The sequence below is a fragment of the Xiphias gladius genome, chromosome 13 (assembly GCF_016859285.1).
Source record: "Xiphias gladius isolate SHS-SW01 ecotype Sanya breed wild chromosome 13, ASM1685928v1, whole genome shotgun sequence".
Lineage (NCBI taxonomy): Eukaryota > Metazoa > Chordata > Actinopteri > Istiophoriformes > Xiphiidae > Xiphias > Xiphias gladius.
In genome coordinates, this window is record NC_053412.1 from 10,946,475 (window position 1) to 10,967,582 (window position 21,108).

Consider the following 21,108-nt stretch of genomic DNA (forward strand, 5'->3'; position numbering starts at 1 on the left):
TCCTTTTCCTTGCTGAAGGGCAGGAAGGGTCACAGACACAGAGGGATCACAGCAGAGAGTATGGCAGCCAGGAATCAAACCCCAGCAGGATTCAGCCACGGATTGGAGAGCCGATGGCTACACACAGTGCGCTGTGCAGGCTTTTATTGGCCCTTCTCCATCACACCTGTCACACAAGATTGGGTTTGTAGAAGCGCTTCCTTCAGCTGAAAAGGCCAAAGTAGATTATGGGGGCAGGCGAGGTTGAAATGGAATAACCAATGGAATGGCGCCAAATAAATGCCTTGCTGTCTGAATGCAAATCGTGATTGAAATATGAATAATTTGTATAGTTTACTGTCAATAGTTGCTTGGTTGGAACAGCACTTTCACACATTTTCATGTCACAGACCTCTAAAAGGACACATTTTGTCAGCACAACCAGTGGGGGGATTAAAAAAATGAAACCTACAATTACAATAATCATTCTTACACATAATTTAATGTCTTTAATTGAGGTAATTCCTATGGAATTGAGACACAGGAATATTAATCTATTTCTCAATTTGCTGTGGACCCCCATGAGCCCTGTCAAGGCCCCTGGAGGTCCTCTGACCCACATTGAGAAACACGGGTGTAACTGATGTTAGCATGTAGAGGTATTGCCTTTGTCTTCAAATGGTTTTTTTTTTCTTCTTTTTAAAGACCAACAATCTGTTGGTCCAGCTATCAATACTTTGTGACTTCCCTAACCTGTCGTACAGGTAGAGTTTTATTTTTTTAAAAGTAATTTCCGCAAACAGTTGAGTGCTGTAGTTTTTTACCTAAACATGAGTAAACAGTGTACTTGTTGGGGACTATTTTCAGCTGCGGATTAATACACATTTTGCACTCTAGTGAGCTAGTACTAGCAGTAGAATACTGGCTCACCTGCACATCATATAAAACACGAGCGTATAAGACAGCTGTCCTTCGACAATCTACTCTGTAGTGCAAAGTTAAAAATGCATTGCTTATTCAGTTCTTTATTCTTTCACATCTTTTGGGTTTCAAATATAAAAATGATTGAGCGAAACAAACTGAAGATTTATACAAAGATAATCTCCCCCAAAAATATGACCTCAAATCCCTTATGACTATTCACGCTAAGATGACTTGCAGTTAGTTAGATTTTGAAAACCACATAGGATCCCTTTAATATAAATTATTTTCTAATTTCTGTACTGAAGTTATATTACCGAATGTACCCTGCATAAAATGTCGGTTTGTACTTAAAAGTGTCCCTTGTACATTGAACAACAGTTAGCATTTAAAGTTGTAGTTGTTCGCTGACTTCCCCCCTGTATCGCTCCATATTTGCCAAGCCCACTTTTTATCGTAACTACATATTCTGTTTCACTTGGAAACATGTTACAAGCTAAAGACACCCCAGCTGCGTTTCACCGTGCTGTAAATTGTTTTTGGACCGCAATGAAGCTCTATGGCACAGAGGAATAATATACAGTATATCAGGCTTTAGACAGACACACAATACTTGTTAGTACGACACATTAACTGCTGGTTTTGGTCTCAAGAAACATACAGTGTATATTATCCTTTTAAGTCACAGTGAAACAGCAGTAAGACCACCTTTCTCTTCAGTAATGTGCCATATTTCTGAGTGAAACCAAATATGTGGGTGGTGTTTAGTTACAAGAGGGATTTAAATCAAATCCATGAAATTTGATTGGATTGGTCGGTATTAGCTAGTCACCATAAATTCCATTGATCATTTTGTTTGGATTTGTTTGGATAAATTTATGTAACTGCCTTTGGGTTCAGATGAGTTAAAATAAAATAACAAAAAAAAAAGTTTTTTTTTTTTAACGTTTTACAGGAAAAGAAAAAATGTGGATTTTGATATAACAATACTCTAACATGATTTTTTAAACACATATTTAGCATGTAACAAGATACAGTAAATGAATAATTAACAGAGGAACACAGGATTAGAACTTGTATTTGTCATTTCACTGTCTCTTTCAAGTCTATAAGATTTCTGTGGTTTTAATTTGTCTTTAATTTAGGAATCACAAGTTCACTGCTGTGGTGTTTTTTTTACTGCACTTCTTTTGAATTCTATTTGCTTGGATTTTCTTCAGATGGTGCTATTTTCCCTTTCTTTTTCTTTTCTCTTTCGTCTGTCACTATACCGTGATTTTCTAACTATATCTTATCATTTCCGCTACATATTTGCCCGGCTAATTTTGGCCATGTGACATTCACTGTTTGCTGTGTTGCTATGTAACCTGTTGAAATGTCTCTGTAGCAGTGGCACAGAGGCAAAGATGTTGAGTGCACTTGATGGAAAAACCGAGTTAGGTTTTGCTCTGATGCGGACTTTAAAAACGGGAGGGGTGCGTTAGACAGAGAGCAAACACGCAGACCTCTGCAACCGTCCGTCGGTGTTTGAGTCCATCTTTATTACTGTCATCACCTGCGGAGGTAATGTTTTTCCTCTGGCTGATAGGTTGTCCAATGCAAACAGTGTCCCGCGGCTGCAGCACCGCTCTTTACCCAGCAGACCCTCTGGGAAGAACACGAGATGTCTTTATCTGGGCGCTGCCTCATTATGGCTCCGTCTGACAAACGCACACACCACTTCCTCTTCCAATATACCCTTTTCCTCTGCCAAACACACACACCTTTTTTGTGTAACACATGGAAACACACCCAGCTACACTTTCTCTCTGCTTTCCTGCTTCACTCACGTTCTCTCTCCAGTGCAAACACATGCACAAACACCTTTTGGGTGTAATAAAACACCAGATCAGAGTCATTGGCTTCTGTCAGGGACTGACACTGAAACCTGCTGTTGTTGGAAGGCTGCCTGGGAGATGTTCATTACTCACAAAGCTTGTCGGTTTGGACAGGAGAGGAACAACGGTCTTATTAAGTGGAGACCTGGAGCGGCCGTAGGGGAAATACACATACACCCACGCGCGCACCCACATGGGCTCTGAGAAAGTTTGAAGCTGTGGTTTCAACCGAGCACTCTGATAGGCTGAGAGAAGTTGGGGCTGCCAGGAAAATTTGAAACTTTCCAGCGATGGCGGAATTTTTTTGAGTCCGGAGTTTGACACGGCTGACATCTCAATCATGACATGACAACATCTGCAACATCAACAATGGAGCCTCAGCATCAAGAGGGGAAGTAAAATTGTGGAGGAATGTGACGGCCTCATTTTCTCAGGAGCCTGCTGATATTGATTGGAGTTTCTGATGTCTGTCTGGCTCATTGTATAACTCTCACAAGAACAGATTCAATATTCCCGACATTGCTGAACCTGATGCCTTGTTTCCATAGTAACTCTGCTCTCCGTCTCTCTAAACATAGCCCTCCTGACTGACTTTAGCTCTGTTCAGATCATCAAGCACAGCTGAAGAGGAGGTAGATGCGTGGACATGGACAATAATGTTCCTGACTTGAGGCGATGAAACGATTTGCTAGCTTGTCAGAACAGCCAACGTCTTGGTGTATTTACAGTCCAAACTGTGGTGAAAGCACCAGAAGAACAGAAGGAGACAACATGAAACAAAATGAAAATAGGCTTTTATTTCACTCGGTAGCAGTCATTTATCTTCCAAAAAGGAAGATTTACAAGGTGCCACTTGTTCTCTATGTGGACACTTTGCTGTGTTTTCTGCTGTAGAGTTTTAATCACGAAGCCTCCAATTCATCTCTCACCTGCTACTTTTCACCAAGTTTGCAAAATCTTAAAATAGCAGCATCTTCCTAAACAACCTGCTCCATTTCAGCCTGGAGCAAAAGGGGGCCGTCATAAATCAAAACTACCGCACTTGTGACGGTTCGGGGACGAGAGGGGAGTTGGCTGAATTTGCATTTGATGTAGTCGTTACTGTTCTTATTCAGGTAGGTCTCCGCTGCTAAAGCATCCCCCCTGCAGCAGAGTCCAACAAGATGGCAGTGACATCATCGGGACGTAAGGCAGAAGAAAAGCAGGGATCTTTGAGCAATTCAGAGAAAATCTGGCCGTCTATCCCGATCTCACGGTGAATAGCATTTCTGATACCTTACTGTGGGTTTTGTCTTTGAAAAATCATGATGCATCTTCATCCAAATTGTCGGAAATCATGTCAGCGAGGATTTGACAATTTGATACAGGAAATTCTGGAGCTATACAGCCTAAACCTAAACAACCTACTTAACCTTTATGTCATTTCATTTCCTGATGAAGAACCTGCTGATGTCTGACGCAACCTTGGAGGCTGCAACACTCTTCCTCATCCTGCTCCGTTCTTTGGCTTGCTGAGCCGTCCTCTGTGGAGAAAAATGGAACATGATGTAAGAGGTTAAATCTGCAGTCGGCGCTGAAGAGAAAAGTGAGATCAATATATTGAGCATCTCTAGATTAAAGTGCCTGAGCGGTGGCGTAAACAGCGAGAGGATCCCCTTATCAGAATGCCCAGTTCTCCACATCAGTTTATATACGTCAAATAAGAAGCATCTTGTTCCAAACTGACACCCACTCTGACAAAAATGCGTTCTGCTGTGAAAGTAAAGCAAATTTTAGGTTACCGTAAAAGCTGTGTTTTATTTTGAAAGCCCTGCTCTCAAATCAGTTCGGTTTTTAAGAAGTGAATTGTCTGTGATTATGAAATATTGACTGAAGAAACTCAAGAAGGAAATTGTTCCCAAGACAGATATAGTATTTCGCTACAAATGCTATATATCAATGTCATACAAAAACATAATGTGATGTTATTACACACAATATAAAGCTTTGTGAGGGATGGTATGACTTTTGATCAATGTGTTTGACCATGTATCACATTACTGCCATCACATATGATGCTCAACATGAGTGATGAGAGACTTTCTTTTTATACGAGGATAAAGGAGAGGTCCATCCACTGTGCACATTAAATGTTAGATAAATTGCTTTTGCCCCTTAAGCCCTTTGGCTGTAGAAGCAGGTGTTGTGGTTGTTTTGGGTGCAGCGATGCGGAGTGTGCACGTACGGCTTTGTGGCAGACGGTGCAGAGCGTTTGCAGGTTGTCCAGAGAGCACTGTCCTCCTCCGCTGTAGACCGGCCGGATGTGGTCGACCTGCCAGAAATCCCCTTCAACTGGAGCGCGGATCATTTCGTTCAGCTAGAAACACACACAGAATGAAGCTGTGAGCGTCTAGGTACACTGGCTACCCTTGGAAGTTGTTCACATACCGCTCTAAATTGCCAAAAACAAGCTTTGATTGCACTGCCCTCCCAAACCATCCATCTATGCTAAAGTTAATTTTTTGAACTGATGTGATTTCTTTAGTAGAGCTCAGTATTCCTGAGTACGATAGTGACCTAAATTGTTATTTTACAGCAAACAAATGCACATGCACACACACAAAATCATTCATATTAAACAAATCTCTGCACCGCAGGGACACTTCTGCAATGTGCTCCGCAATAAAAAGATAAAAACAAATAAGACAGCAAGGCACATAAATGGCATAAATCTACAACAGGAAATAATGAAAAAATGCAGAGGAATGCTCTGATAAAGGTTTAAATGCTGAGATTAATGTAAGCATTTGTGATTGTGAGGATAAGACCAGTTGATGAAAACAATAATTGCACCAAATCAATGACAGTGAGCTTTGATTTTCTATTATGCTTCACCAACAGATGCCTCAGGTACAGCCATATAAATCACCAAAATGTTTATGGCCTACATAATGGGCAGCTGTAGGGAAACTTAATCAGTGAGTACTTGTAACTCTGCCAAACAAAGACACAGAAATGAGGTTAAATAAACCATAGGGAATAACATGCTACAATAGGATACACACTCTTAAATTCCTTAACTTTTTATGACTTTTTTCCTGCTTTGTGAAAATACATTTTTCAACTAATCCAATGGGTTTTTAAATGGTTTAGTTAGAGAAGTAGGAGAATTTAATCGACTCAAAAGGAAAAACTTATTTAATCCTTTAAAATTGTAGATCCTCCAAAAAAAAAAAAATCAAGAATCACCAAATTTAGAAATAGTTTTCTTTGCCTCTTAAGAGTGGCTAGCGTTATGTGTGTATAGAGCAAGAAACCAGTGTCATACTGATATTGGGCAAATGTTAGCATGCTAACCTGCTAAGCTAAGATGCTGAACAACACCTGCTGAAGCATGTGTGATGGACGTTTCCCAAGATTGAGTTTTCATATTTTACTATAAGTCTAAGGGAGTGTTAAGCACTTAAAATGCAGTGAGGGTGCTAGCAACCTGACCTCCCCTGAACCCTGAGGCCCTGTAAATCTGCGTAGTACTAATTACCAAATGTAAGCATGTTAGCTTGCTGCAATTAGCATTTAGCTCAAAACATTGATGCGCCTCAGTACAGCCTCATAGACCTGCTCGTCTGTCATTAAGGCTGTTGTCCGCTAGGGTCCCAGTGACGTAAATTTCTGACGCGTGAGGGACGCATCTGTGGTGCCCACAGCTCTCCGTGTACACAATCTGCAAGGCAGTTTAAACGCATGGTTATGCTTTTCACACTGACGGTCGCAAGGAGGAGGAAGCTGTTTTTGCTCCGTGTGGGTTTCTCCTCGCGGCAAACCAAAGTTCTCCATTTTTCCCACACATCTGCTTCTGTGAAGTTAGAAAATGTCTGATGTGTGCGGATAGGTGAAAACCTGCTGCAAGAAAAAACCTCGTGAAGGGGCGTGTCTTCTGGTGCGATGTCACTGTGGCCTTGCGACCCTCGCAGATGCGTTAAGCATAAATCAAGCTTAATTGAGGCCTTCTTGTTTATATTCCATGTCTTGATGACACTTAAGGGTGCAATTAATTTTTTTTATTACTTTTATCATTGATTGATCTCTTTTTTTTTTTATTAATTAATCAGTCATTAAGTCTACAAAGTTTTATAAAATCCCAGAAAATTGTGAAACGTGCCTTCCACTACTTCCCAATGAGTCCAATGTGAAGAATACAATAAGCCTGTTTTGTTTAATGCCTGTTTAAGTTCACCTAGTAAATCTATGGTAATCGCACAGGAGAAGACGGAGTTAAAAGAACGAGGATGAGTTGGATTTTGAAGCTTTGAGACAGAAGAGTTACCCACTGGACCGCAAGAAAAAAAGAAAGACATCCTAAAAGAGAGAATACAGAGAAAGCAAGTGGAAGAGCAAAAGATGATTGAGAGAATTAGAGAAAGAGAAGCCTGATGGGAAGGGTTCGGGGCCAAAAATCAATTTTCCTGCTTTGAGTGCTACTCTTCTGACATTAAGGCAGCAAGATGGAATTGATCCCAACAGATTTAAAGACCAGGCATGCTCACAGTGGCAGAGTTCACATCCCTACACACACATTCATCCACACACTCGCACATTTCAGTCAATTGAACCTGCTTTCATGCCAAAAACATGCACCTTGCTACACCAGACCCCACTACTACACGCTTCAACACACCAGAATTCTGCTTACAGGCACCTAAAGGCCATAATACATACTGAAATAAACACACACACACACACACACACCAAAATACCAATACATACATGCCAACATACATACTCACAAACACCAAAAGGGACCCCAAGGTACACATAAAGACCCATATACACATGTACACACACAAAACACACACACACATAGACACACACACACACACACACCAGAACCCCCTGTACGAACCAAAGAATGAGCCTATAATCTTGAGGCTCCTCCACCGCTGCGGCATCTTATCATGTGGCTGAGTTTGTTTCCTCTAAAGCTTGGTGCATCGATTGGCGCTGATGCTGCTGCCGGCGGCACTGTGAAGGAGGGTGAGTGTGTGTGTGTGTGTGTGTGTGTGTGTGTGTGTGTGTGTGTGTGTGTGTGTGTGTGTGTGTGTGTGTGTGTGTGTGTGTGTGTGCTCGTCAGGGGGGGCTGGCTTTAAAGGATAACAGCCAACCAAATCAAACAGGCTTACTGGTCGAGGCCTGGCACTGGGAGAAAAAAATCAATGGGCCCAGCAATCCATTTACTGGGAGCTGGCCCCTTGGAGTGCAGATCAACCTGTGTATGTGTGTGTGTGTGTGTGTGTGTGGCTGTGTGTGTGTGTGTGTGTGTGTGTGTGTGTGTGTGTGTGTGTGTGTGTGTGTGTGTGCATATGTGCGTAGGTGGGTGGGATGAAGAGTACAGGGCACTTTTATTTTTGCACCTACACAAACACAAAGACAAAAAATGGCTTTCCTTGTCAGTTATTGAGCTCACATCAGGAGACTGGTGTTAGCCAAGATGTGTATATTGTGGTGTATTTTGATACTGTAAATCCAATAAAGTGGTTACACTATTATATATAACATTATTAGCTCGTTAATACTAATGCAACAATGTGTGAGGTGAATACTACTGTTGTTGACTGCACTACTTTATATGAAGTTAGGTAGTTTAGTCCAGTGGTTCCCAACTTAGGAGTTAAGACCTTTCCAAAGAGTCTCAAGATAAATCTGAGGGGTCATCAGATGATTAATGAGAGAAAAAAAAATACAAAGTTCTGCTAGTCAATTTTGTACTCGTTTGACCTTTTCTCTAGTCTTTGCTTTTTGTGACATATTGGATCATATAAAATCTTTGGGCCTCCAACAGTGATTAAAATGATCCAAGAAACTTAAGTGAAAATGAATTAGACACTTATCATGTTTTTTGTGTAAAATGTTAAACTTGAGTATAGAAGATAAGAATGTTTTTTTTGGAAAAATGATGTAATATCATTGTTTATTCAATATTTACGTTTCTTGCAGCCTTTAATGAAAACCATTTCCCACAAGCCCGAGACGTTTGCAGGCTAAATGTCACAGCTCGACAGGAGAGGTGAGTCCGAAAGCGAGTTGAGGTTTAGTTTTTTAGACAGCAGATTCCAGATAAAACATTGAAAAAATGCCTTTAGAGGAGAGTGTTGGCAAGTTTTATGGGTATGGATGAAACCAAGTTTGCAATATGTAAGTACCTGTGCTACCGTGCTTGTTTTTTGTGTGCTCACAAAGTCTTGGTTGTTTAACTTTGTTAAAATGATGAAGGTTTCAGTTTCTGATATTTGTAAGATCTCCTTTTTTCTATGTATTCTATTTTCTTCTTGTCAATTTTAAAGGTTTTATTTCATATTTATTGCCTGTATCACTGGTCCTGATCTATTTATCTGTAATGGAAATACTCAGATACAGTACAAGTACCTCAGAATTGTACCTAATAACAGTACTTGACTAAATTTACAGAGCTACTTTCCACTTTTGATGACCATGCTGGCGTTAGCTTTTAGTTCAAAGCACTGCTGGCTTTAGACTCTTAGTCTTGTTATTATCAGTTAGGAAGAAAAACAAATGAATAAACAGATGTCAAATTATATGGAATAAGTATTTTTACCCCCCCCCCCTTTTCTCATCCTTCATGGTATCACAAAGACACCAGACTTGTTTTGATTTTCGAGGACGATTCTATTTTTATTTGTGACAACAGTAGGACATATTTGGCCTACATGTATAGATTTATATAGAGCTTTGTTAAAAGCTATATTTTAAATTCTGACTGCCGATAAAATATCTGTAAGAAAAAGTGTTAAATCATTGGTTCCCTTTGCCCCGTCGTCCAACCTGTTTGAGTGACAGCTGGGTGAGCCAAGTGTTTTCCAGCATCTCCTTGCGCTGGGAGGGCAGAGCGTCACGGACCTTCAGGAACAGGTCATGGACATGGAGGCCGCAGAGTTGACAGATGCCCTGCTCCGCCTCCAGCACCCGCGAGCGCATGTACGTTTGGCTGGAGCGCAGTTGGAACTCCTCCTGGCACCTATGGGTGGGAGAACATTGAAACATCTGGACTTGAATCTACGCATTTTTATATTTATAATAATAAAAGCTGAAATTTTCCTTCTATTTTAATAAACAAAGGAAAGTTGTTATTATCTTTTTCTTACTCTAGTTATGATTCTGACATAATAACGTGTTAAATTCTGATAACATCCAGGCTCAGAAGAATGAAGTGTCTCACCTTGACTGAATGACCTGAATTTGACTCTTGAAAACCACTTGAGGAAATTGAATTTCTACCTTAAATAGATAGCAAGACTAAAGGGACACACAGACGCAACACATTTTTATCAGTTATAAGAATTTAGCAGACAGTCTTATTCAAACTGACCATGTGAGAAAGCAGGAAGGTGTGCGATGTCTTGACCAAAGACAGAAAGACATTGCAGAGACTGAACCAACGGCATTTCTCCACTTTGTATTAAAATATTCTTTATACTGGTGTTAAAATGCGGGGATTATGAATTGAGGATCTTGAAACAACTATGACAGGAAAGGATTAGGCGACGGACCATGATAACTATAAGAGCTGCAGTCTAATCTGGTAACAACAATGTCTTCTAGTCATCAGCAAACAGTATTTTTACTACAAAGTAAACCAAGGTGAAGTCAACACTACACTGTTGTTTTTTTGAGTTTGTTTTGGTACAGACTCTCCACGATCTGACTAAAATTGAATTTCTATCTGCCAGATGGGTGGGCTTTGGTAATCACAGACAAATTTGAAAGTTAAGTTAACATGCTCTTCTCTGATTGACATCTTAACAAAGACTGTCTTAACGGCCCCATTGCAGTAAACTCCACCCATCTGGTGTTCCAAGCCGGGAATGCTGGGATTTATAAACATCTGCTATTTGATGCAAGTTGGCTCCATACTTTTTATTACTTTTTGTGCTACTCTCAAGTCTTTAAAAAGACCTGGAAGTGTCCAAATTATCCCTTGGATTTCCATTTACTGTATGTATTTAGTATCATTATACCTGTGGCTGCAGAATCGAGTGTCCCAGGCCCCACCAGCGGTAGAGCAGGCCTGCTGGCAGGACAGACAAAGAGGGACACCTTCACTGTCCACAGCCTGCAGGTAACTGGACTGCGATGATGGGTGCTCCTCCACTGCCTTACAGGACTCCTTGTCCTGCCTGCAGAGTAAGAAATTGATTACATTTGACACTGGAACAATCTCTACTTTTCACCTTAACTTCAGACCAAAGAGATGTCTGTTTAAAAAGTCTATGGTATACCCGTGTTTTGTTTGTCCAATTGTTTATCTTACCCAAAATCTCACGGGACGATTGGAACCTAACTCATCTGTGGTGTTGATAGATAATGTAACTTCTCAAAAGAAAAGATCTGTTTGCATGCAAAGTGTTTTATGGGAGTTGCAGTCTAAGCTAAAGCACTTCAAGCAGTTGAAGTGTCAGTTGAAGCTGAGACACTCAAAGGATCTGGAGTGTCTATCGAATTATATACAATTATACAAAATATAAAAAGGAGCAATCCACTAATTTTACACAATAAGTTCAGCTTACTTGTGAGGGCGAATACATAAACTGTGTATAAAGTTTTCTGTGGCACAAGAGGAGCTTTGTCAAGTCTGTGGAAAATAAGTCTTGAATTGAGACTTAATATCTATATCTATCTATCTATATCTATATATATATCTATATCTATATATCTATATATATATATATATATCTATCTATCTATATATATATATATATATATATATATATATATATATTAGACACACACACACACACACACACACACGTATATATGTATATATATATACATATTTATTTATTAAAACCTGTTTTACAAACTTGGGATGTGGGGTTTAAAAGACGTGGACGGGGAACAAACCGTGAGTGTCTAATTAAAGGAGCTATTGAGTTGCATGATGGGAATGTAGGATTCAGTGCTTTTGAGCTTGACCCCTGCTGGTTCCTAAACATCAGGGAATCTCAGGATGAGGTGAAATAATATTACTACTTGTAAATTTACTGCTCATTTGATAAATTCACCACACTGTAAATGTCCACAGCAGTGTTAAGTTTCATAGAGAAAAGCCTAATACTGAACAACAATAAGGGCAAAGTGGAACTGGCTGGAAAGAATAAGTGCAAAACAAAAGTGGTTCTCTCAAAGGGCCACGACATTGATTTTACACTCAAAGGTCATTTTACTTGTCATTGAGAGTACTATTTAGCCTCTGTGAACAATTGTAAGATGTCTTCTGTGGCTCTAAAGTCAAAAGTCTGAGAAAATAACCCCGATGATCAGGGCCATCTTGAGTTAGGCCTAAGACTTTAAATAGTTAATAGAAAATCTGTTACAGACCGGAGGCATAATGTTTAAAAGATGAAGGCATTTAACAGGCAGGAAGGGTTTAACTGAAGGTACTAGTGAGCTGCGTGATGGGAAATGTAGGATCCAGTGTTTTTGAAGTTTGATGAATACTATACACTAAAAGTCAGGCTATCTCGGTCTCTGTGCTTCGATTTTGACTGATCTTTCTTAATATGTCTCTTGCAAGTCCCCTTACTTTATGGAAGTGGGATAATAAACTACTGGAGCATCCCTTTGAAAAGACATCAGAGTGTTGAGCATGGAATGACTCTGTTATTGTACTCTAGAAATATTCATTATCCAGAATTTAACAAGTTAACAGGTAAACATGAAGGAAGTGTTGAATTTGCATTGACAGTAAACAACATCTACAGAACATTTAAAAGGGTGCACATCAGGAAACAGAGAGATTTTTATTTATAAAATATGATAAAATATACTTACAAACCTGGGGAAATTAGATACAAAAGCCTATCTCTAATATAAAATAATTAAATAAAAGCCTGTTTATTTGAGAATTAATGATAGGTCAGTGAACATAACATGCTATTGTCAGTGTCAGAAGATTAAGTGTAGTACATAAAATGCCGCTAAATACATTTATTCCACCTATGTATGCAATCTGTTTTTTTTACAAATATATGTTATATGATTTTTAGACCTTTCTGCTCTAAATTTCAAAGAGAAGTTACCTTGACCCATGTGAGAGACATCAATCTGTAAGGCAACATCCAGATTCAATGTAATGATCAGTTCTTTCATCATCAGCAGAACAGCAAACACAATTCAATATCTATTCACCCAGTGGAAAAAAACATCTGTGCTTGCTTTGTGTGCTGCAGATGCAGAGTTGAGAGACATGTGGCTGTGTGTGTGTGTGTTTGTGTGTGTGTGTGTGTGTGTGTGTGTGTGTGTGTGTGTGTGTGTGTGTGTGTGTGTGTGTGTGTGTGTGTGTGTTTAAGTGTGAAATGTGTACATACTGCGTGTACACACATGATGGGGATGCAGAACATATCAAGTATGTGTATGTGCATGCCCATCCTTTTGGCAGAGGACAGCGAGTTTGGGCATGTGCCATGTTGTCGCAGCAGGGTGCTAGAGCCACGTTGGAGGGGACAGATGGACTAAATTCTGTTTCCCCATGGTTTACAATTCAGACAGACAGAGAGAGGAACAAAGAGTCAGAGAGACAGAGCACTACAGAGGGAGATTTAATCATTGAAATGGAGAAGAAAAAACCCTCTAAAAAAGGAACCTTGCTGCTTCAAAGTGGAGAAGATACCAAAAATTGGAAGTACCAAGAGACAAATGCTGTGCCAGCATCGTCTAGTGGATGAAAGGGAGACTGAAATAGACTTTTCACTGGTGTGCCCAAACTGAGAATGGTGAAAACATGGTACTTGCAAAAAAGATTTAACCCAGAAATGCATGCTGGCTTGCTGGTGACTGTGAATGTTGAATGCATTAGCCATAAAACTAGAATTAAGTCGAAGAAATCAAAACATATTCAAGAATGTATTTTTGTTGAAATTATTTAATATACTGTATGTGCTTTACATGTAGTTTCAAATTTAAATTTAAATTCATATATGCACAAAGCAAGTGAGCATGTTGGTCACGCTACATCACAGCATGAGGTAACTCTCTGAAAACTCACACTTCAAACCCCAGAAATCACGCAACATGCCTTCAGCAAACGGCACACAGCCTGCTAATATTTACTACCGCTGCTCATCTCTGATGCTTTATACCAAAGGAAACCAAAGACACTCGGGGGAAAAAAAGATCTGATGCTGGTACGTCCACCTGTCAAACGATGGAATGCTCACTCACCGTTGATCAGGAGCCAGATTCTATTTTACATAATTTAATTCTTTGCCTTTGGTGGACAGTGAGGTGACTAAACCAGACCGGTTTATTTGGGAAAATTCAGTGCATCTCAGTTTCAACGTTAGTGATATTAAAGCAAACATCTGCAAGAAAATGGTGTTTATATTTCCCAGAGTAAGGTATTGTAATATTTTAGTAACAGTATTGAGACCCTAACCCTAATCCTTGAATCAGCACTAGCACTGAAAAATTTCAAATAACACCCAGCCCTAACCATCATATAAATTGGAGGTTTTTTGGTTTAAAGTAATAGTACGAGATTTTGGGCAATATGCTTATTGTGTTTTTAGATGCAATACAATCTGTTAATTTGTAGAAACATGAGTCATTTAGGGGTCCATGCTAACAGGTTATAGCAGGCAAAGAGCCTGCGTGAGACGCGCATCTGAGGTGCGGCTCGAGCCTCGCTGCAGAGACGCGTCATCAAGAGCTTTGGCGTGGAGCCTATTTTTCACGTGTGAAGCATGCGGTTCTCAGCAAAAATAGACAGTGAAAAGATCTGCTGATAGCAATTGAAATCATATCAGTAACATTACGTAACTGACACCCTTTCACTACAGTTTCAATTTTTAGGCTATATCTGAATATGTCAGATGAAAAAATTTAAATATTACTTTTTCAACCATTTTAGCAATTGCATGTTATTAAAGGAGAAAGTGGTGGCTACATGAGTATTATATAGTCATAGCAGAAACCCAATCTATAATTATATTATGTCAATAAGATAACAGAGCAGCAGTAGTTTTCAAGCTCTCTCTCTCTCTCTCTCTCTCTCCCTCCTGTTGACCATTATCAAAGGCAAACTCAGTGTAGAAAGACGGGGCTAGCAGTAGCAGCACCGCAGGAGCAACGCTGGCGGTGTGGACTAACACATGCCTGTGTGCCGCAGCACTTCAGCGGGGCAGCTGTCACGCACAGGTGAGGTAAGCGGTGTGGTCCAAGGCTTACTCTCAGCAGTAAAGCAAATTACTATTCGTTCAAAGGAAAAGTTTGACATTTTAGGAAGTACAGTTATCATTTTTACACTTCTATTGGCGAAAACTAATAAGCATATTTTACAAAACGTTGAGCTATTCCTTTAATCAAGTTGTTATGGTACTGCTGGAAAATAGCACCTCTGTCATCACCGATAAATGTATGAAATGACAGATACTAGATCTGTACTTAGACATAAAAGTAAATTTTAGAGACAGATAAGCATTAAATATTGTAAGAAAGATCATCCAATAACTTTAGCAGCAGTGCAGCGAACACTTGAAATACTACTGAACCTACAACTAAAAAAAATGGAACAAAGAAAATAATTTTTGATACCAGGTCAATATTGGTTTATAATTTACAAAACAGAAAAAACTACAAACTGTTTTCCAGCCATGAAGAGAAACTAAGCAGTACAATGCTGTAAGATGCACAAACGCGAAAAATCTAAGACACTTCATGGACTATCACAGACATTTTGTATGCAACACCAGTCACTGTTTACATGTGTGTTTGTTGTATGTTTCAGTAGTTATATCCCCTCCCGGAGTGAGCTGGCCGTTGCATCTCACCCAGTAGAGTGTATTATGGTCTATATTTACTGTACCAACACACTCAGTGGGCCTTTTTGCCTCTCCTACAAGGCACATACAGATCTCCATGGAGACAGCTGAGGGAAGGAAAATGAAAATACACCAAATCCTAAGGAGGAAGCAATGTGATGAGACAAGCTACGTTCGTGTACAGACTATGAAACCTCATCTTTAAAAAACACAAACAAGACTGGGCATGATTTATGAACGACTTAAAATACTGTTTGTACAGAATATAGCAAATGCATAGCTATCGGCTAGAAGTGAATTTGAATTTAAAGATTTTATATCTACCAGTTGTGTGAGCTTAGAAGATAGTATTTAAGACTTTTAAAGACCTGAGGAAAGCTTAACCTTTCTTCCCCTGAACATCCACTGACGTTTGCCCCTTTAGCCTACCTCTCTGAAGCAGGTGGAGTTAGTGAAGAGATAGACCTCCTCTTTGTGAAGAAGTTTTCCTTGGTGACCAGTCGGACACTGCCTCCCTCCTGCTGGACCTTGCTCAGGGAGGCCTGGGCTACTTCATCTCTACTGAGGTACCTGTGAGAATGGGATAAATGGGGCTGTGAAGGAATGGAAGATTTGTAGATGTTATATAACCAGAGAGCGTGATGAAGAGAGCTGATTCACAAGTAGAGCATGAGGGAGTAGTTGCAAGGAGATGGACTCATAAACTTTCTCTTGATAGCAGTAGTACCAGGTAAGATAGGAAAATTTAATGTCGGTCAAACCTATCGGTAATAACTTCGGGCCTGCAGTAATCCTGGGACACACCCACATTCATGTAACACACACCATCACCCACAGAACTGCCAAAGCTCCGCAAAGGGCCTCAGTGCAGTGCCAGATGTACTTTTATATTTTTCTCGGCGTCAATCTCTGCTTAAATGCAGAAATTCTTTCTTTCATTGCTTATTTTCTATTCTGTTTGTGTGCTTATATTCTGTTTGTCCCCTTCCCCTGCTGAATCCCATTACTATTGCTGCAGCAGCAATCTAATTTCCCCATAGGCATCGTCAATCATCTAATCTAATCCATCTACCCCGCCACTTTCTTTTATGGCCCTTGTATTACAGATGCTAGGTGTGCAAGTCGAAAATTGCACACAACACTACATGTCAATCTCGGCAGGATTAAAATGACCCCAGGATGACAAAGTTGACATGAAATACAGGAAAGGATCTTGGGAAAATCACTAACTTCTTTGTTCCGGGTGTAAGAAAATGCTTGTGGTCTTGAGAAAAAAAGAGACCAGTAACCAAAAGTCCCCCAGGTAACATTAAAGCTTTCCAAAGAGGGATGATCTAACAAATGAATGGTAGTGAAACAGATACTGCTTCACTTCAACCAACTATGTACCCAAGTATCAATGTTGATATCAATTTTAAAGACAATATTTTCAATGCTGATCCACATATCCACAATACATTAAAAGGTTCACTGGTGACATAATATGCTTAACTGGGAATTTTAAGTATGGAAATTAAAAATTTCACTCATCTAACCACAGGTGAAATTATAAATATACAACACAAGGACTTTTTATGATTATTTTATAGATATTTAGTAAAAGTTTCATAGTTTTAAAACTCTACTGGCAGTTTTTAATAGTCAGCAAGGATTTAATTCTTTCCATTTAGTGCCTGTGTGAAGCTTTTTGCTGTTTGTGTAACATTTTGTCGTGTATTTTATTTTGAAGTTTCTGTGTTAGAGATGCAGCATGAGTCTCATTCTAATTGGATAACTGACAAAAATCCAGCCTTATTGGAGAGAATGTGAAGGCTGCGTCTTACCCATTCCAAACTCTTCTGAGTAATTCAACTTGTGTTTCCAAGTTGTTTTTTCACATTGAGTCATGCTGGTTTACAGGACCGAAAGGAAAATGGAACTTGCATGTTCTGTTCCCGAAGTAAGAAAAACCTCACTCTATCATTCCCACTGACATTTGTAACAACACTAATTTCTAAATATCCAGCCCTGAAACATAACCTTACTCAATAGTATGTCATGTGATTCATTCTATATGTTTAGATGAGGATGGAATATTTTTTTTCTTTTGAATAACAATCTAATACTGTTGTTTGTTTTTTAGCAGCCTTCAGGGAACACCATTTCCCACAAGCTCTAGACCTTTGCTGGTTAAACATCACAACTTGTGTAATAACCCATCTGTAATAACAGCAGGACAGAGAGGACTGAATGCTGTAGAAGGTTTTAAACAGCAGGGATTAAAGTTGAAAAAACAACATAAGATCGCATTGGTGAGTTTTATGGATATGGATGAAAGCAAGTTATGGTGACACAAGTACCTGCGCTGCCTCGCTTGTAAACTTTCATGGGCGCTGTGGTTTTTTCACAAAGTAATCGTTGATTAACTTTGTTAAAATCACAAAGGTTTCAATTTCTAAAAGTAACTGCTGTAGTGGATCTCGATTTGTCTTAGAATATGCAAAATAAACCCCAGGGACATGAAAGAATGCTGAAGATGAAAGAAATGCTGAATGAAAGAATGTATTGAGTTACAGAAGCTAGTGGAACAAGGGCTCGTCTGGACATGACGTCATGACTCTATAGCATCTTTTCCCCCTATACAAAAAAGGTTTCTGTTGTATCGATTAGAGAAAAAATTGATTACATTTATGGCAGTAATGCAACCCAACCAACTGCTGCTTAGATAAAGTATCAGAGGTATTGGTAGTGAAGTGGTACCAGAGCAATACTAGGGGAGTGGAGCATGACCAAAAGATTTTAAAGATGTGAAAAGCACAAATGTGGCTTTAAAAAAAAGAGGGTGAGGTAAGAAAAAATGGAAAGAGAGACAGGAGGCAGCCATTGAGTGTTGTGGCTCTTTCACAGACAATCAACTCAGGTGATGAAACTGTTCACTCATTGTTGTGTGAATCAATAATTAATGCTATATTTTCCAAACATTTGTTCTGACAGCTATGTCAATTTTTTAACTTTGTTTGTTGAAACTTTATTGCTGGCAGACAAACAGTCACTCTGCCACCTTTGAAATAAAATCAATATCTCAAACTGCTCCTAGAGCTACAAGACATGTAGAAAAAATAAACATAACTCTATTCAACAAAGAAGAAAAATTTGCTACGCAGTAAAAGACAGATAAAAATTGCCTGCAGCTATATGTAGTATGACTTATTTTGCCTTGTCTTGTCTCGTGTTCCTGAAAGGTTAATGATGGCACTTACATCAAAATGCACAGAAACAACAACAACAACAAAAAACATATACAGTATGTTTAGTTGAAATGTTCACAGGGGTATTTGCCATCTATATTCTCCAACTGAATGGACTATCAAAGGCTTATTGTTATTCATTTTATACAAAAAGAAATCTGAATATGAATGGGTTATTCAATTCTACTTGAATGGTTACATAACGCATTTCTATCCTGATTGTGCTATTTTCCTGATTACTAATGAAATACTAGCCTCAATGGAACACCCTGCTATTTAAACAGCAAGGTAGTGCCACCATTAAACTCTGCTTTTAGTGTTTGTACGTGGCCCTGCGGGCTATGCAGTGACATTTTTATGCATTTCCAACACGTCCATCTGGACAAAATACTTTCTTTGTGAAGGAGATTGAAAGAAGGTAGAAGAAGGTAGAAGGTAGAAAAAAAAAAATAAAGGAAAGACAGATGACAGGAGGCAGAAAGTGGAAGAGGGAGACACATCAAAGAGAAGTTTATGTGGAGGCTGAGGGGAGATGACGAAGAAGGTAAGTCTCCATCAAACACAAGAGCTTCCTTTGCTTCAAACAGTCCCAGCACAGAGGCTGCATAAAACGAGATACCTTACAGTAAACTTGAGTCCAACAGCGCTTCTGGGAGCGCGCGTGTGTGTGTATGTGTGTGCGTGTTTGCATGTTTTTATGCAGCGATGTGCTTGGACAGTTATTTCGTAAACTAAGGTGACTGCTGCTCCTTCCTAACATTTTCTGTAATGCTCCGCCAGTATCACGGGGCCAGCCAGGTTTATGACTGTTTGCTAGGTATGACACTAAAGTCAGCAGCCAGCTAACTTAGCTTAGCATAAAGACTAGAAACAGGGGGAAATAGCTAGCCTGGCTAGCTCAATAATAAATAAGATGCAACATGTTTATTTACCTCATACAGAAACAAAAATATAAAAATATCTATTTACACTTTTAAGAGGGGTTATGTACTGGACTACTTGGCTGGGAGCAGTAACTCAGTAAGTAGCAGTAAGTCTCCGCTGGTTGCTTGATAACGCCTTGACTGCTGGTGATAGCTACATATTTAAGAGGAAGGCGAATAAGCATATTTTACTTACTTAAAATAACAATAGCTTTGATGGCTACAATAAATTTAAAAATGTTACACAAAGGGGTGGAGGTTGAAGCAGCTCTGACAAAACGCAGCAGCTAACATAATTTGTATTGGATTGTCTGGACAGGGTTTTTTCTGCTGGTAGCCATTTGATGCACAGCTGCAGGGGTGCTGTTAAAGGCCTGGGGTGGCAGCGGGTTGCTGACTGCCTACCTGCAGACCCACAGAGCCGCAGACAGCAGCCCGGCTCTGCCCAGGCAGGCCTGCGGTTCAGCGCCGGGGCCAGATCTTGCTCAGCTGTGTGAAATCAAACTGCTGCTCCAGTCTGGCCCAGCTGAAACCGCTTTGACTGATTGCTGCTCTCCTACATTGGCCTCAGAAACATGGAGGTGCATATATTTAAGCATTTAACCTGCCAGACGTTAAGACAATTTTCATTAAACATAATAGTGCACATAAAAAAATCTGGGCATTATGAAGACTACAAACATGCTGTTTTTAAAGCTATAATCCTGGTGATATCAATCATAATGGTTTCTTTCTTTAGGACACACACGCTGTTACTTGAGTCCTGCAGGAAATGTGGACTCTGCCAAGAATTAAAACTTAACAATTAAAACTACTTTATTGAGAGGGAATTACAGAATTCAAATACATTAAATGGCTATTGCTCAAAAAATACTGACCATTAATAGTATCAAAAATGGGCTCTGATATGATATAAAGATCCTAGGGCTTATGAAGTTCAGTTTACTCATCATAAGGGGTACTACTCAGCCTGTGAAAATGTTCTCCTGAGGCTGTGGAGGAGCGAAAACACCCCGTCTTCTCTCAGTTTTGGCTTGAGACTTCGGATTTACAACAGAAAGCCCGTGTTACAAACTGGGCGAGTGGCGTTTGAAAGATGTGGGCATTTATCAGGGAGGAAGACGTTATCAAGTAGCATAATGGGAAGTGTAGGATCCAGTGTTTTTTTTTTGTGTTGTGATTCATTTTAGGGACTAAATGTCAGAATATCTTGGCCTCCGTTCCTCAGATTTGAACTTTTCTTTTTAAAATCTGTTTCTCACAGGTCCCCCAACTTTATGTAAGTGCAATACTAAACCGCTGGAGCTTTAATATAAGGTGCCATTATGACATGATGTCAAAAAGCTCACTACATATGCTGATCCGAATG

The 21,108-nt window shown here is 39.6% G+C and overlaps 1 protein-coding gene across 4 annotated transcripts in view; it reads right to left on the reverse strand.

Moving 5' to 3' along the window:
- Positions 1–3,554: 3,554 nt before the first annotated feature.
- The window catches only part of zranb3 (zinc finger, RAN-binding domain containing 3), an 89,802-nt gene continuing 72,248 nt past the window's right edge, over positions 3,555–21,108 (reverse strand). For all 4 annotated transcript variants that reach the window (XM_040141958.1, XM_040141960.1, XM_040141956.1 and 1 more), the window contains exons 18-22: positions 16,019–16,159; positions 10,790–10,948; positions 9,597–9,789; positions 5,002–5,133; positions 3,555–4,300 (exon numbers count right to left, since the gene is read on the reverse strand). In XM_040141958.1, the coding sequence (XP_039997892.1) occupies positions 4,202–4,300; positions 5,002–5,133; positions 9,597–9,789; positions 10,790–10,948; positions 16,019–16,159 (724 nt within the window). In that variant the 3' untranslated portion in view covers positions 3,555–4,201. The remainder of the gene's footprint in view (positions 4,301–5,001; positions 5,134–9,596; positions 9,790–10,789; positions 10,949–16,018; positions 16,160–21,108) is intronic.